The sequence below is a fragment of the Candoia aspera genome, chromosome 3 (assembly GCF_035149785.1).
Source record: "Candoia aspera isolate rCanAsp1 chromosome 3, rCanAsp1.hap2, whole genome shotgun sequence".
Classification (NCBI taxonomy): domain Eukaryota; kingdom Metazoa; phylum Chordata; class Lepidosauria; order Squamata; family Boidae; genus Candoia; species Candoia aspera.
In genome coordinates this window covers 161,997,607-162,015,470 of record NC_086155.1, presented here as the reverse complement: position 1 = coordinate 162,015,470, position 17,864 = coordinate 161,997,607, and the positions used below count along the sequence as shown (strand labels likewise).

The window sequence follows — 17,864 nt, the reverse complement described above, 5'->3', positions numbered from 1 at the left end:
CTGTGGCAATATTATGCCTGCTTGCTTCAGCATAAGTCCTACTTTATTTGTTTCTCTACATGTCTCACTTTGGATTTATGCCATGGTAGATACTTCGAGTTGCAAATTTTATGGAACTGTTCAGTAAATGCATTTTCACCCATAAGAATGTAAATATTTTATGTTTGAAAACTATCCAGGATTCAAAGGGGCATTTGGACAGGTAGTCCTCGACTTAAGACAGCAATTGAGACCAGAATTTCCATCGCTAAGTTATGCGGTTGTAAAGCACAACAGCATCACTAAGCAGTGGCAATCCCTGCAGTCCCAGTTGCCATCATTGAATCCTGTGGTCGTTAGGTGAGGCAACTTCCTGCCGGCTTCCCACAACCAGAGTCAATGGAGAAGCTGGCAGGAAGTTGCAAGCCCCAGGCCCGCAGGCAGGTAAGTGGCTGCTGCCAGGTAGGGGAGGGAGTGAGGGGGTGCGCACGGGTGTGGGGGAGGGGTGCAAGGGTGATAGGGGTAGGGTGGCACCATGTGGGTCGGGGAGGGTGCGCGGGGTTGTGAGGGGGTCTGTGAGATGTGCCACGTGGGTCGGGAAGGGTGCATGAGGGTGCAAGGGAGTGCACAAGAGCTGCCATGTGGGTCGGGGAGGGTGTGCGGGAGTGTGCAAGGGTGTGCAAGAGGCATGGGTTAGGGAGGGGTAGGGTGGGTATGCAAGAGGCATGTGTCAGGGAGAATGTGAGGGGTTGGGCAAGAGGCATTGTCAGGTCAGGGAAGGTGCACGAGAGGTGCTGCACGGGTCAGGAAGGGTGCGCGGGGGTGCAGCACAGTCGGGGAGGGTTTGTGGGGGGTGCTAGTGGTCAGCGTGGTGTGAGTGCAGAGGGGCTGGGGGAAGGTGTGCAGGTGGGGAAGACTTACAATACCTCAGCGACCTGCAACATTCACTGCCGGTTTCCCCATTGACTTTCTGGGGAAGCCGGCAGGGAAGGTTGCAAATGATATCATGTGACTGCAGGGCGCAACTGCTCATAAATGCAAATGGATTGCCGAGGACCCAGATAACAACCATGTGACCGCGGGGGTGCTGAGACAGCCGGAACTCCAAGGAACGGTTGTAACCATCATTCATTCAGCACCATTGTAACTTGGAACGGTTGCTGACTGAATAGTCATAGGTCGAGGACTACCTGTAGCTAATTGTGTACTGGACTAACTTCTCAATCAGAATACTGTAATCTGCTGCCTTTAAATTGTCTCCCATCCCTTTACAACTGGGCAGTGATTAAGCAACTCTGCTGGAAGCAAATAACTGAATGATGGAGGAAAAATGGCAGGTCAAAGAACATCACAAATGGGGAAGCATATATGCAATAAAGGAAAAAATAAATTATATTGGACAATTTGTTCTTGTCATATGGTTTATAAGCCTATTGGTCTAGACTTCAACACAGTAAAAATAGAGACATGCTCAAAGGTATTTTGTCTTCCATTTGAGCCTGCAGCTGCAGAAAAATGAAAAGGAGGTTCCAGTTTTCATGACTTGTTTACATATTTAAGGTATTTACTGTATTACTTTGTGCCCAGCTTGGTTCAACAGCCCTTATGGTAGCATCATACTATGGCCACAAAGAATGTGTGCGAGAACTGGTGCTGCAAGGAGCCGATATTAATCTTCAGAGAGAGGTATGATAAAATTCTGTATTTAAAAAAAGAGTTGCAGAAGAAGTACCCCTGGGGACTGCTTTAATTAAAGTTTCAGCACCCCAAAGTATATTACAGGGAATTTTGTGGGCATATTTCAAAGATGTCTGCTATAGATGTTAAGGAATATTTATTGTTTAAAAAAATATATTACATTTGTATACCTTTTATTACTGTAGTCTCACAAATGGTATCCCATGATCTCAGTAATCAGAGATTCTTTGATCTAGCAAGGTCTTCCACTCATAGAATGGGAGAAAAAACTATTAATTTCCCCTGCAAATCCCTTTTTCACACTCCCCCAGCTTCAGAATGCTAGCAGCATCTTCAGGAGAGGGGGAAATTTGTTCCTCCCCATTCTGCTGATGGAAGATCTTCCAGAATCAAACAGCCAACAGATCTAGTCAGCTGAGAGACTTCATTGGATACAACCTAATTACTGTCCAGAAGATTGGCAAATCTGGTTAGTGTGGTTAGCTGGCAAAGGGCCTGAAAAGAGTAGTAGTTTTACTACTAATCATAATATCTTTGACAGAACACAGTGGATTTGATATTCTGAATTTCGTTGGATGTTTGTCAGCAAGATTTCAGGACCTTGCTGTCAGGATTCTGAACAGTATGGTCAGGGCTGATTACCTGCTACTGAACAAGAGACTGACCTTTTCCTAAGGATGGTGCTTCTAGTCACCCTCTTTTAATCCTCATATTTCTATGATCTTTAAATCCTTGTGTCAAAGGGGTTATAGGACGTAGCGATGAGGAAATCAATATGTTAATGGATCTTGTTTGGAGGCAGAGTTTTCACTACATCTGTGTACTTTTAACACATTACAGGAAAGTTATTTATTAATCTCATTGCCACCTCTTTCTCAGCAGTACTCCTTTGTCCTCCATGAAATTACTTATCTATTTAGATGATTTATATGGCTGCCCAACTCACAACAGGTAGAAGTTTCCTCATTATTGCATGTCAGTGCTGGGGGTAGGATGCATTAAACTAGCATCTGTCCCAGGATTGTTAAAGGCACAGATGCCAAATGATAAGAAATAATGGCAACCTCAATGATTAGGTGACAACTCTTGTTCCTTTTTGCCTGTCACTAAATCTCATGTCCAAAAAGTTTTTGCCTGCCACAGACATAGTCGATTGGTGCGATATCCTTATTAAGATTACTGCATGGGTACATAAATTTACAGAGGTAACTGTCAACCATCCATAACCCTAACCCATTTGACAGAAAAAAAGCACAAGGCAGAAACTGTGAGAAATAAGTGGATGTAACTGGTGAATGAAACTCACTGCCTGGCTAAAACTTTTTGGCAGGCAAAAATGGAATGAGAACTTAGGTGATCTTCAGTAGTAAAATCTTTTTGTGCTTACATGTAATTTGTTCAGACTTTTTTTAATTAAGCATGATAATGGCCTTAACTTACCATGAGCTTCAAGATCTTTTTCCATTATCAGCAGAACACCGTGTAGAACAAATCTGCAAACTAACATCGTCTGCAAATCTAACAGCAGATAATGTGAGCTTTGCTACATAGATAGTTTGTTTATTTATTTATTTATTTATCAATCAAACTTTATCGCTGCCCATCTCCCTCCCAAAGGAGGATTAGAATTGCATTAATCCTAAATCAGTGCATGGAGGCAGTCAGCATCTAATGAGACAAAACAAGTTCAGACTAAGCCCTGCCAACACTGAGCTGTTCATTGCCAGGAAATATTGGGGCATTCCTTTAACAATAGCCCTGGTAGATACTCTTGATGGGGTAGTGCTCCTCTGGAAGAAGTTGGTGCATGATATGTGGGTCTTTTTGGACTCATGGTTCCTGCTGAAACAGGAAGTAGAAATCATGGTGAGTGGGTCTTTGCTCTGCTTTGGCTGCTGTGCCAGTTACACCCCTATCTCAACCAGGATGCCCTGAGGACAATGATTCATGCCCTGATAACCTCACAGTGATACTTCTGCAATGTGCTGTACATGGGTTGCTTTTGGAGATGACTCAAAAACCACAGCTGGTTCCAAATGTGGTGGAAAGGCTCCTGAGAGAACAACCTCATAAGTGTAGAATGACACTGCTGCATATCCTGAAGTTGCTGCATTGGCTACCGGATTGCTTCCAGGTCCAGTGCAAAGCGCTAGTCACTCTTTTAATGCCATACTGGTATAAACACCTAAAGAGGGCCTGTTGAGAGTTCTCCCCACCCAGAGAGGTCTGTGGGATTCAGTGGTGGTCCCTACACTTTGGAACATCTTACACCTGGAAGTGAGGATGACCCCCTACTTACTTGTATTTAGCAGACCAGTTAAAACTGCATTGTTATAGTGGACATTCAGCCCTTAGTTTGTCCTAGTGCATCTTGTGTATTTAATTTAGATTTTTGGGGACGTTATATTATGAAGTTTTCTAGTTGTGTTGCTCACTCTCCAGAGTCCTGGCTGATTGGAGCAGTTTATAAATTAGATGAATAAATAAACAAACAAACAAGGTTTGTTGATAAAAGATTTGGGGACAGAAAAAGCTGTCAAAACAATCAAAACAACCTTCAGGATTTTACACTATAGAAAAGAGCCATATAAGGGTCTTTTTTAAATCAGATCAAAACTTTATTATGAGTGTTGACCAGAAATAATAAAAGTCTTTAAATCATAGCCTGGGAATGAGACAACCCAGTGACATGGAGAAAGGGGATAAAGTTGGGGTTACTAGGCCATACCAGTGAAGTTGTAAATAATTTATGAAAAAAGGCTTTCCTTACCTATATGTCATTGACAAGAACTGAGATTGGGGGAATGGGCAAAGTTAACCTTGTTCCTGTTCCTAACTGCCCAGAGTTGCTGGGAGTTGAGTGGTATATAAATGTAATAAATTATTATTATTACTTGTGTGGTTACACACTTTTCTGACACATGAAAGAAACATCCTGGAATCTTCAAAAGAATAATCTGGTGGGCGTGTCTTAGAAATGGTCGTTGCTATAGACTTTTGGTTTCATTTAGCACTTCCATCAGCATCCTCATTAAATAACAAAAACATCTTACATATATTTTGTATGAAATGTCCCTTCATATTTGGTAATCTATGGGATTTCTGATTCTCATTTTAGACCGGTGCCACTGCCCTATTCTTTGCTGCACAACAAGGCCACAATGATATAGTGAAGTTACTCTTTGAATATGGAGCTTCCACAGAATTCAAAACCAAAGTAAGAAGTTATACTTGGCTTTGACATATTGGTGAACGTAGACAGCCAGGCAGGAAGGAAAGGCGGCTGTTTTCTTCTGATCCGAGGCTTGGCACTGAGAACCGACAAGAGGCCCATGGAACAATTTTGCTTCTCCCTGTACAGTTCTCTGGCAGGACATTAATTTGTGTCTGGCTCTTTATTGCTCAGTTTTCATTATATAAGTGTCACTCAACTTGCTTGTTGTTTTTGTCATTTCATTTGGAAAGGCAAAGCCAAAGCTGACCATGAAAGCAAACTTTAAAAAATCTGCTTGATTGACAGATTGGAAATGTATGAAAGTCACAATTACAGAGACCTTAGATTTAGAATCTAGGCTAGATTTACAAAACAAAACAATACTGTGTTTCATATTTATCAGGACAGGAATTGTTCCTGTAGGGTGCTGTAGGCAGGCTCGCAACTAGGGTCTGTGTCATCTGGGGCAAACATGGATTCCGTGCCCATTTTGGCGCCCCCCCAGCACTCATTTTGGCACCCTCCAGCACAGCGCCCGGGGCACATGCCCTGCTTGCCTCCCCCTAGTTGCGGCCCTGGCTGTAGGTTGGTACAGTATGATAGCTGGGAATGATGGCAGCTGTAATCCCACATATATGGAGAAACCGGTTTGGGGAAAGCTGCAGCATGTAGGTATCCCAGCTGAGATTTTCTTATTTTTGCTCTAAATAGGAGGCATCCAAATCTGCAGATTTCATTGCCATTGTAGATTTCTGCAGATCACCTGTTGAACTGCTTTCTCATTACTGAAAAGGAGCCCATAACTGTGCAAATGCAGGAAGAGATTGTAGAGTGCAGATGAATATACACAATACACACTGAAGCAATGGTTTTGCTGAATATACTGTGCAGCTTGTACAATTCAGGACTGTATCAGTATTCTCGACCTTGGCAACTTTAAGATGTGTGGACTTCAATTCCCAGAATGCTGGCTGGCTGGGGAATTCTGGGAGTTGAAATCCACACATCTTAAAGTTGCCAAGGTTGAGAAACACTGTTCTAGACTGATTCACAAAACTATAGAATGGATTTCCTGTTGTGGTTACTACAGTTAGAGCTCTGCATTCTGTGAAAAAGTTTTTGGGATCTTGTGTGAACACACTACCTCTTCGTTACTATTAAAGCAACCCTACCAGGAAAAAAAGTGTGGATGCTTTCAGAAATCATGCCAGTGAATATTGGGGACTCCCTTTAACATTGATCCTGATAGTTACTCTTGACAGGGTACTGCTCCCCCTGAAGTAGTGGGTGCATAATCGGGGGGTCGTTCCAGGGAGCAAACAGCAGATAGAAGCCATTCCTTAAAATAGCTGCATCTTTTTCTCAGGTTTGCCTAGAAAAGGAGATTCTGCATTTGTCTGAGGTCTAAAACATTTCTTCCTAATCATTTCAAAATGTGCACAGCCGTACTATATGCCCTTATAAATTCTGAAATGTTTTATACTCTTAATAGTGATTTCTCTCACAAAGTTCTTATCAGGTAGGTCACTGTTTATTTTATTTTTATATAGGTGTGTATTTAAGGCTGAGGTTGTGGCTGCCTGAGATATACACTGAACCTGCAGCAATATGGAACTTGAAAATGAATCTGACCCTCCCAGATTCTCATTGTATGTAAGGTACAGCTCTTTTATGTGAGATGGGAAAGTAGCAGCATGAGGTCCTGTGGAACCTCACCATGTAAGAGGAAGCTGTGGTACAAAGACCTGAATTTATGCCACAGAACAAACAATTTAAAACAGGACAACAAAATAAAACCAGTTGCTTATATCTGGCTTGAAAAAGAAATAAAAGAAACTTGAAAGCAACCTATAACAATAAGAAATGCTTGTATAATAAAACTAATCCATAAAATGCTAAATGAAGTAGGAAAAAATCATAAAAATTCTCAAGAAATCTTAGATAAGCAGAAAAATAGCATACAGTATATTCAAAAAGTAAATTCACCAATGGGGGGAAAAACAGCCATAGCCTGTTAATAGTAGAACCTTTGAATCTTGCGCCACAATCTACACTAAGTAGCTAGGCTCCCAATCAGGATTGCAGATCCATCATTCAAGTAAGATAATCATTGTCTTTGGTCCCATGGTGTCAGGAAGCAGATCTGATTGCACCAGGTTTGGCTTCCTCCTTCAGTTATGTGGTTTTGGGAGTCAGATGTTTTGTTTGAAAAGGCACAAGACAAAAAACTGGACAGTGGTAGGAAAAGAAAGAAAGAAAATGATTTTAAATAATTTTAATCAAGTTACTTGCAGTTAATATGATTACTCTGCACGTATTTCATTTTCCACTTCTATTACTAGTTTGGTGGCACCTTTTTGAAGGACCGCTGCATCCTAATCCAAAAGCTTTAGGGAGACAGTCTTGGAACTACAGATTGTATACCCCGGCTTGCATTAATTGCACTGTTGTTTCTGACATCCTGTTCCAGTAATGTGGAAACTGCATTTTACAGGAAGTAGCCCACTGATTCACTGCCTGTTTTCTAGGGCTGCATTTAAATAGAAAGTTGGTTGAATTCAAGTTAGAACTCCTCGTATATGTTTACCTAGCAGTTCAAAATATAGAGGGATTAAGATTGCACAGCTCGTTTGGTGGGCTTAATGCAACATAAAAATTGTTACTATCAGAAGGAGGTTTCAGTAATAATACACTGCTGTTCAGCTTATGAGTTGTTTGTGGACAAAATGTCTTGGAGGAATTCCTGACTAGTATGGACTAATCAGCTCAAAATGCGCAGCACGTGTTGTACAATTTATGCATTTACTTTCTGGTTGAAAGGGCCTCATGTGCTTTTTCTTCGCAGCATAGCCAATTCTTGGTAATAGTTCCGTGATTGTGCAAATCTCTTCATTCTGAGATCTTTGTGTGCAGTTGCTCTAGGACTGATTTAATTTCTCAGAGTTTCCAGCATGTTTGCCAGCAGCAGCAATGTTGCTTCAGTTTCTAATACGCTACAGATGTGGCCAACTTCGTTCCAAATTTCATACGAAATGTGGAACCCCATCCCAGCCATAATTAGAGTAAATACATTTATTAGCTGTCTGAAGCACCTCCCACATGAAGGACTGCTTGTTGCATGCATTTTATATGACAGAATGGGGGAAAGTGTGCATAGCAACAATGGTAGACTTTCTAAAAACTGTTGATCTATATACCATCTACCTATTAAATTTTTGCATAGCTGCTCTGCTACCAATTAGATGGTCATATGTATCTATTATAGAAAAATTGAATTTTGTATTGTTCTCCTAAAACAACAGTGTCTTTCTACACAACAATGTAGGCCTGCTATTAAGGAAATATATGGTATTGTATATAGTATATATTTCCTTAATTAATAGGCATAAGGCATATCTCTGTGGACCCCTAAATTCAGGTTGAGGATGGCTGGTTAGCTGTTCTTGAAGCACTCCTCTCATCTGCAGCCCAGAGTTGAAGCCAGCCGAATTCTGGTTTTTCTGAACTGAAGTTGAACTGGTGTTTTCCACCTTCTCCCAGCAGAAGTTCTGTAATTTGCATGTGGTATTGTGCTGCAGCTGTGACTGACTCAACAGTGTAATAGGTGGGGTCTGCCCAACCCTTATTGGCTACTCTTAGCTGGTGCAGGGACACCTGCTCTGCTGACCATAGCATGATAGTTCAGCCTGCTAGTATGGGTACCAATACACCAGGCAGGGGAATTCCTTCTTGTTCAGCCAGTTTTGCTTACATGCCAAGGTAAGAAACTCATGCTTCAGCTAGCATTGCACTCCTACCTGCTGACATGGTGTGTGGGTGATTTTCACTTTGTGGCATGTCAGCACTCACGGCAGCAGGTTGCTGCAGTGGTGACTCTGACTCTTTCAGGACAAAGCACAAACTTCAGACAGCATTACCACTACACCGGCGCTGACACAACATGCAGGAGGTCTTTTGGACCCCTCGCAGTTGTAAAGTAATGCCGGTTGAAGCAGGACTCCCGGCTCAGCCAGCAGCTCTTCCCCTTGGCCTGCCAACACACTGTGTACAGCTATTGCTGGCTGAAATAAGGCAGCTTCAGCCAGTCTCACTTCCCCTGAATGGAGCACAAGTAGGTCATGTGAAGTATCCAGGAGGTGACAGTACATGTTCTTGTCTCCCAGATTGCCTCTACAGAATATGGAGAAGTGGTGTGGAGTAGGAGCTTTATTGGGAACCTGCCTACTCCCACAAATCAGATTTTGACAAAGGGTAAATCCACCACTACCCATCTATCGGAACTTGTTGAGTCCTACCCTCTGTTAGAGAGAGCAGTTGGTGGACATTTTCCCAATTCACAGGGAAATCCACAAGTCACTGCATCTTAAATTACCCCACAATAAACTGTTAGAATAGCACCACTCATGGTTCTTGAAGAGGACTACAGCCCAACTGTTTAGACACAGCCAATTTGTGCTATTGTACTTTATGCCAACTCATGGACTAGACAATGGCACCTTAAACTAGCTATCTGGATGAACCTAAAAATCCTGAGAACAACACTTTTAGACCAATGACATACTTCAGGTAATCAGCAGTATGGATTGGAACAAAAAACTGAATCTTACCCACTTTTGGGATAGCTAGGATTATTTTGCAGATATATAAACATATAAGAGTTTGGAAAGGTAAGTATGAAGAGGTTACCAGTTGTCATGATGACGTAAGTATGGAACACTTCATAGCATGCATACATGATAGAAGTGAAAAATGGAAATTACTTCCTGTTAGGGCTCATCTCAAAATAAACTCCTGGAAGATTTTTAAATGACCAGGGCAGAATCTTGTTTGTACTGTATATCCCATCATGTTCCATTTAGTATAAAATCAGGGCAGGGTATACATCCAGGGACAGTTCTGAAAAAGGAAAAGGGAAATAGGGAAACAGGTGTAAGCTTACCAGATTGCCCACTTTAATGCACTATGGAAACTAGGTTGTCATTTTATAGAATTGAGCGCTATTTTATGAGGACCAGCAGTGTTCTGTAATAGCCATGGTATGAAATAAGGAACAAAGCATGACGGGGAGTGATTTGTATCTTAAAATGCAATTCTGCTTGAAACACACAAATTGTAGGGCATGTTAAGAAGCTGCAGGTGTGGAACAATGAACCTTCCCCATAGCTTTTCTTTCTGTAGTCTGTCACCCAGGTCAATGTTTCCTTAGGTTCCAAATTGGAAGTAAGCCTTGCTAAAGTAGGCTAAAGGTGTGTGTGTGTGTGTGAGAACACTTGAGAAAAGAAAACACAGGAAAGGTTGCAGCAGGTGGGGTTTGGGAAAATGGCTGAAGCCCTGCTTTTGCTTTGTAAAATGTATCTTGCCACAGTTCCATATTAGGCCTTATTTAAAGAGCAAGATCTTCCATTGTTACTTATAGTTTGGCCTTAAATGACACTTCTTAATGCTGAAAGCCAAGTTACTGCTAGAGGGAGGGAGGAAGGAGAGGGCACAGCCAAATCTTCCCCTTTTAAAAGAGGCCACTGAATATAAATATATATTGGGACAATATTGTAGTAAATGTGAAGTAGTAGCTGTTCTTAAGTAGGAATAATATGAGGATAAGTTCTCAAGAGAGGTCTGCTTTCAATTAAGATTCAAAAATGTGTTTTTTTAAGTGAATAGGAACTGAGGTATGTATTTTCAGGGGAGCAAGTTATAGCCACGTAATTTGAGTTTTTCTACTCACTGTGAGTTAAATGCTAAGAAATGTTTAGCAGTGGCTATTCCCTGAAACTTTATTTTGTATCCGTTTGTATTCTTTTCAGGATGGTGGTACAGCTTTGTTAGCTGCTTGTCAATATGGGCACATGAGAGTGGTGGAAACCTTACTAAAGCATGGGGCCAACATACATGATCAGCTTTATGTGAGTTTCCTTGAAATGTATATTCATTATTTCAACCCTTCTTTTCCACCAGTGGTAAAAGTGTTTCTGGGATTCCATTTTTTTTTTCTTTTCACAAGAAAAATGAAATCTTAGAATGAACACCTTCTGTAAGGGGTGCAAGCAAATCCCTCACAGATTTCCTGTTAACTGAAATAACGCATTCCACCAGTGCAGACTGGCAAAGATGGCTGGTAGAGGTTCACTAGTGTCCACTGTTCTTAGCTCAGAATGCTTGCACCCAACAGCATGCATTCAGATAGTCGTTGTACAAATAGTTTAAGTTAGAGATGTTCGTACAAAATTATATTGGTTGGAGAAAATGGTTCATAACAACACTTATAGTTGTTTAAATTTTACATTGCAAAATATTTTACAGATTGGAATAAGCAAATACAATGTGAGGCAGGAAATTTAGACTGCATATCCCAACTTTATACAGTACATTAGGAGAAGGCCAATGAAAATAGTTGTTTCACTTTCTGCATCAGTCTGTTCCAGTATCAATCAGCCTGTACAGAAGTTCTTAAATCTTTCATTGAAAATCCCTTTCTTGAAATTTAAAGTTATTTAGGTCCTGCTTTTTGGGACTGCAAAGGGTAAATTGGTTCCATTATCTATGTGACAGTCTTTCAAATATTTGTAGATGACTGGAATACCACCTTTATACTCACAACCTTTTCCACATGTTTGCAGAATGAGGTGATTCAGCTTTAGCTTGTTCTTCATGAGATTAGCAATTAGATTCTTTTAATATTTCCTAAGTTAAAAAATAACTTCTCTTTACTTAGCAAACAAGAATCTAGGCTTTTGCATATCTCTCTACTATAGTGCTGATCTCATTCCTGTTTCCTCTGCTTTTTACCTTTTCTTTGAAACTGGGTAAAAATATCCTTCTCCAGTTATTCTCTTTCCATTTTCAGGAAGAATAAGTCATATTAAATACTTGATTTATATGTATCTAGTAAAACGTTTAAAAATCAGTTATTTCAAAATCAACTAACAAGGCGATGAATAAAACTATGAATAAAAATGAATTAATGACATTAATATATAGTTTGTTAAATCCTTTAAAAAGTTACGAAAGCAAGATAACATTAATATGCAAATAAGCAAAGTTTCAGCACAAACTCTTTTTTAATTAGATTGTTTTGAAACTTTCAATAAAGAAGCTGATGAAAATTAGTGCAGATCCTTAATCAAGTTGTGTTTGATAGTCTTTAAATGGTTTAATGCACTTCCAAGCAAGAAATAAACAGAAGCTACCTAAAAACAAGAACCTGGTTATCATCTGTTGCATTTGTTATTCAGCTGAGCTGATAAAAGGTTTCTGATTGGAAAAATTCTGCTACAGGCAGACATCAAATACACACTGCTGGAACAATTATTCACAAAGCAGCTAGATTTATAGTCTAATCTTTACATTGATTACATCTCAAGCCAGAAGCAGACTATTTAAATAGCATCTTTGTATTTTACTTTTATCAGTTTTGCGAAAAGTGGTATGTGAAGTGGCAGAAGCTGTTTAATAGATGTGGAAAAGATTTTTAAGTACAAGCAGCATTTTTCTGTGGTTGAGGATTAATGGAAGAAAGGAAGCATTTAATGGTTCTATTATGGACATTTTTAATAGCTAAAAAGCTAATTGATTATATGTGTATTTCAAATTAAGGATGGAGCTACTACACTTTTCCTGGCTGCTCAAGGAGGCTATCTGGATTTAATTCGGTTATTACTATCTTCAGGAGCAAAGGTCAACCAGCCAAGGCAGGTAATATTCAGCATTGTTCAGATATAGATTTTGTTTTGTTACTGTCCCTTCATCTATCATATGCTAAATTAATCAGCCACATCTTAATATTCAGCAGATTCCAATAGTTGTTCTGACTTTTACATGGAAGTTAATATTTGATAAAACTTGGATTTCCCTGATTGTAGGCTTTCTGCAGATTGCCAAAGTTGTAGTTTATTTTCTTCTGATCTTTGCCAATGGGTAATGGTATGTGGGAATGACCTTGGGAGACAGGAAGGACAGCTGCAGACTGGACAACTGGCGTGTAAAAGGTATCTCAGCCCACAGAAGGAGGGAAGTTGTGGGAAATGTTTCAGAAGGGGCCCTCCCTAGTTTTTCAGAGAATAAAAGGAAAGGAGTGGAGAAATACTTTGTCTTGCAAGATTCTGTTAAAGAAAGCTTACAATAAAAATAGAGCTAGTACTCCTGGTTGTGCTTCTTGTCTAGACCACCTCACAGAGCTAACACAATGTTACTAAGATGTTCTTTGAAATATCAGTCTTTTATTTCTGAGAATCCATTTCTCCCAAGCAGTGAAGATCTGTGTCACTGGAAGGTTAGAGAATGCAGACCAATTCAAAGAAGCTAAATAATGTTACTGTTTCATTCCATCAAGAACAGAATGCAGGAAATTTTAGATATATCTATATCTACCTAGATATAATACAGTATAGTGCCATCTATTGATTAAACTATATAATAACAATAATTATATTATGTAACTGCTCAACTACACAGCTTTGATTACACTCCTGATAAATATCAAATATGATATGGCATAAGCAAAGCAGGAGGTAATTTCAGGACATATCCCAGTATAAATAAATAATAATGAATTCGTGCGACCTAATCCCACCTTCTAGTCTTAAACTCTTCCTTTCCAAACATATGAAACTATCACAAATAGTCCTTGTTTAACTATGCTAATTGAGACCAGAAACTCTGTCATTAAGTGACATGGTTGTAAGTCGTAAAACCACATGAACATGCTGCTTAGCAACAGTCCAGTTGCTGTCATTAAACAAGGACCACACTGGTCATTAAGTGAGGACTTCACATGACCACAACTTCTGACTTCCTGCCGGCTTCCCCATTGACTTTGCATGTGGGAAGCTGGCAGGGAAGGCTGCAAATTGTGTTCATGTGACCACAGGACACTGCAATGGCCATATGTACGAGATCCAGTTATAACTACCATTTGTTCAGCACCATCGTAAATTCAAATGGTCAGCTGAATGAGTGGTCGTTAAATGAGGACCATCTGTATATGCCATAAGGTAGGTGTGTAAAAACCTTGCTTGTATCAAGGTTGTATTTACTTATGTTCCTATTATGATTTGGGTATTATTTTCTTTGTTTACTTCTCTGTGCATCCAGATTCCTTATATATTTTGCAAACAAGTTTGAGGTGCCTCTAACCACATATATTTCTTTCCTGCTGGACATAAATTTCTTGAGAAGTAAACCTCAAAATAATATATTCCAAAAGTAATTGGAAATTGGCTCCTTAGATGTAGGCCTACTGTTACCTGCCAACTTGAGACTCATCATAACTGACTTGGAGGTTTCCAGTTCCTTTTATGTGTGGAAACTTATAAAACTGACAAGGACTGAGCCCTTGTCATCAGTAGACACCATATAAAACAGAGTTAATTCCTGTAATGATTAACCTTATATTTCTATTCATTTCACATACTCTTAGTTAATCTTTAATAACTTGTATCTTTGAAACAAGTCAGCTTGATATAAAACTCGCTTTCTTCATCAACCTGTTCTGTACTGGGTTGTACTTCTTCTAAAGGACTGTTTGATAACCCTGCACTCTTGGATTCAGCACAGCTTCTGATTGAGAAGCTGATTGACAAAACTTCCAAGAGGGTCTTTGCCCAGCTTTGGATGGGGTCTCAGCTTTATCAGAGGAAGTGCAGCTGTCCACCTCATTCCATGCTTTGATCACCTCGTGTTTAATTACATATTGTAAGCCACATGGTGCTATTCTTGAAGAGTGTCCAAATACAGTAGTTAATGCAAAATGGGTCAGCCAGTTTGTTGTTTGGCAAGCTGCTCTACTCTCCAGTTTGCTTCTAAGATAACTCAAATTAGGCCTATGCAAGTCTAAATGGTTTGGAGCCAAGTATCTGAAAGACTACCACGTTGCATGTAAGATACTTGTTGGATACCCAAGACTGAGGCCTTTTTGTAGTACCATTCCCATTGTGGAATTTATTTCTCCTCCTTTAGAAGATTAGACTAGTAGCTTCTAGTTTATTGTCCTTTTGATGGTCAGTGAAGATAATATTATCCCACTGAGTTTTTAATAGTCAATGTTAATACTGTATTGTTGTTTTACTGATCCTTTGTTTTATTACATTGTGGCTTTTCCAGATTGTCTTGTTTTTCTGTATATTCTATTTTTTAAATTACTTCTTTTGTACATATCTTTAAAGACTGATTGAGCAAAGAGGTAATCCAAACAATATTAAATTCATAAAATAAATCTTGGGTTCTGAAAACAAAACAAGCTGCAATTAAACTAAAATGGATGTGTAAGCTTCCAATATCCTCTATTTATTTTTATTTATTTATTTTTCAAATTTCTATCACTGCCCATCTCTCCTGAAAAGGGGACTCTGTGTAGCTGTGTTAGAGAAGAGGAGGGGAAAACATAGAAGAAGACATAGGAGAAGGCACAGCTAGGGTTCTGCCTACCTACCCCCCCAAAAAAAACCCTCAGGATGATGAAGCTCAGGCTGATATTTTTCTTTGGCTTTTAGTTTTCAGAGACACCTTTAAAACATTAAAGAATAACATCCATTTTTTCATAAAGCTTGGTTAAATGTTCAGAATATAATTAAAACACAAAATACAGAATATAGAACAGATAGAATACAAGTCTAAAAAAGAAACAAGAAAAACTAAAGCAGTGCAAGAATAGACAGAAAAACATAAAAGACAGGTGATTTCTGACCTTCTGTAACACAGATATAAAAGCACTTAAAAGTTAATTTCTTGCTATTAATTAAACATTTAGTAACATTATTTCTCTAAAATCAAACCATTTAATCATCAAAACCCAAAATCAGAACTTCATTTTTTTCCGTTACAAGCAAATAGTCCAAAAGTGGCTTCCAAATAGAAACAAATCCAGTTGCAATATTTTCTCTTACCAATGTTGTTAGGTTAGCCATTTGCTCCAGTTCCATTAACGTAATCATCCAGTCCTCCATTGAGGGAGTTTGTGTATCCTTCCATCTTTGAGCATATAAGAATCTTGCTGCTGTTATATATAAGAACAAAGTTCCATGCCGCTTCTCAAATTGTTGTTCCATCACACCCAAGAGAAACAGCTCCGGTTTCAATTGTAAGTCCACTTTAAGGATCTTTGAATAATAATACATATTTGATTCCAGAATTTCTTAGCTTTTCCACAAGTCCACCATAAATGATAGAAAGTTCCTTCATCCTGTAAACATTTCCAACAAACATTTGATACCCCATTATACATTTTGGACAGCTTATCAGGAGTTAAATACCAACGGTACATCATTTTATAAAAATTATCTTTCAAATTATAATTCAAAGTAAATGTCATACCTTTCTTCCACATATTCTCCCATTGTTCAAGCATAATATTATACCCAAAATTCTTAGCCCATTTAATCATACAGTCTTTAACATATTCATCTTCTAAATTCAATTGTAATAACATTTTATACATTTTCTTAATAAGATGCTTATCATTTGTACAAAGTTCCATTCCAAATTGTGTTTTTTCATTAACAAAAGTATATACCTTCTTATCCAAATTAAACCATTCTGACAGTTGTGCGAATTAAACTAGTGACAAATATGACTTTCCAATTCTAGTTGTTCCCTTGTTTTCAGTTTAGGTATACCTTCTTCAGAATTCAGCAAATCTTCATATCTCAACCAGCTTGGTTTGCCTGTCATCTCTCTTCTTAAAAAAACTTCTTGAGGGGACAACGACATTTATTATTATTATTTTTTTATTTTATTTTCTATCCTGCCTTTATAATTTTTATAAAACTCAAAGCAGCAAACATACCTTATACTTGCTCTTCCTCCTATTTTCCCCACAACAACCCTGTGAGGTAAGTTGCGCTGAGGGAGAGTGACTGGCCCAAGATCACCCAGCTGGCTTTCATGCCTAAGGCGGGACTAGAACTCACCGTCTCCTGGTTTCTAGCCTGTTGCCTTAACCACTAGACCAAACTGGCTCGCATAGGTACATTAGGAGACAATATTGGTTTATATTTATTCCAAACCCTCAGTATGGCACGTCTAACAAAATGATTTTTAAAATCTTTATTAACTTTAGCTTTATCATACCACAAGTAGGCATGCCACCCAAATTGGAGTTCATGTCCTTCTAGTTCCAATAATTTCTTGTCCTTCAAAGCCACCCAATCCTTAATCCACGGCAAACAACAGGCAACAAAATACAATTTCAAATCAAGCAAACCTAGACCTCCTCGTTCTTTGGCATCTTGTAACAATTTATACTTGATTCTTGTTTTCTTCCCTTGCCAAATGAACTTAGAGATATCTTTCTGCCATTGTTTAAACGGTAAATCTGTTGTCAAAATAGGTATTGTCTGAAACAAAAACAACATTCTAGGCAAAACCTTCATCTTAATCACAGATATCCAACCCATCATTGACAGTTGTAATTTTCCCCACCTTAACAAGTCTTTCTTAACATGACTCCACAATTTAACATAGTTATTCTGAAACAACATAGAATTTGTGTTTGATACTGTCACCCCCAAATATCTGACCGTTTTTTCAATTTTAAAACCAGTCTTACCCATCACATTTCTTGATTGTATGTAGTCATATTCTTGATCAACAGCATTCAAAGGGTCTTGTAATATTAAAACTAAATCATCAGCAAAGGCCCTCAGTTTGAAGACCTCCTTCTTTATCTTCAAACCCTTTATCTGATCGTCTTGTCTAATGTCTCTGTTCAGGACTTCCAAAACTAGGATAAAAAGTAAAGGTGACAAAGGACATCCTTGTCTTGTTTCTTTCTGTATATGACAAGATTCAGTTAAATCACCATTTACAATAATACATGCTTTTTGAGGCACATAAATTGATTTAATTCCTTGTATAAAATTGTCCCCAAAGTCCAGATTTGGCTGTATTGGCTAATTTTAATCACTAGAGGGAACCAATCATGGCTTCTAAGAGACCAGCTCATCATGGTTCTGATGATATGGAGATGATGAGAAATATG

The 17,864-nt window shown here is 38.9% G+C and overlaps 1 protein-coding gene across 2 annotated transcripts in view; it reads left to right on the top strand.

The window, feature by feature from the left end:
- ANKRD29 (ankyrin repeat domain 29) overlaps nucleotides 1-17,864 on the top strand; it is a 45,412-nt gene that overhangs the window by 5,023 nt on the left and 22,525 nt on the right. Inside the window, exons 3-6 of one of the 2 annotated variants that reach the window (XM_063299191.1) lie at nucleotides 1,567-1,665; nucleotides 4,796-4,894; nucleotides 10,696-10,794; nucleotides 12,485-12,583. In XM_063299191.1, the coding sequence (XP_063155261.1) occupies nucleotides 1,567-1,665; nucleotides 4,796-4,894; nucleotides 10,696-10,794; nucleotides 12,485-12,583 (396 nt within the window). The remainder of the gene's footprint in view (nucleotides 1-1,566; nucleotides 1,666-4,795; nucleotides 4,895-10,695; nucleotides 10,795-12,484; nucleotides 12,584-17,864) is intronic. The other variant, XM_063299192.1, reaches the window with a different exon arrangement.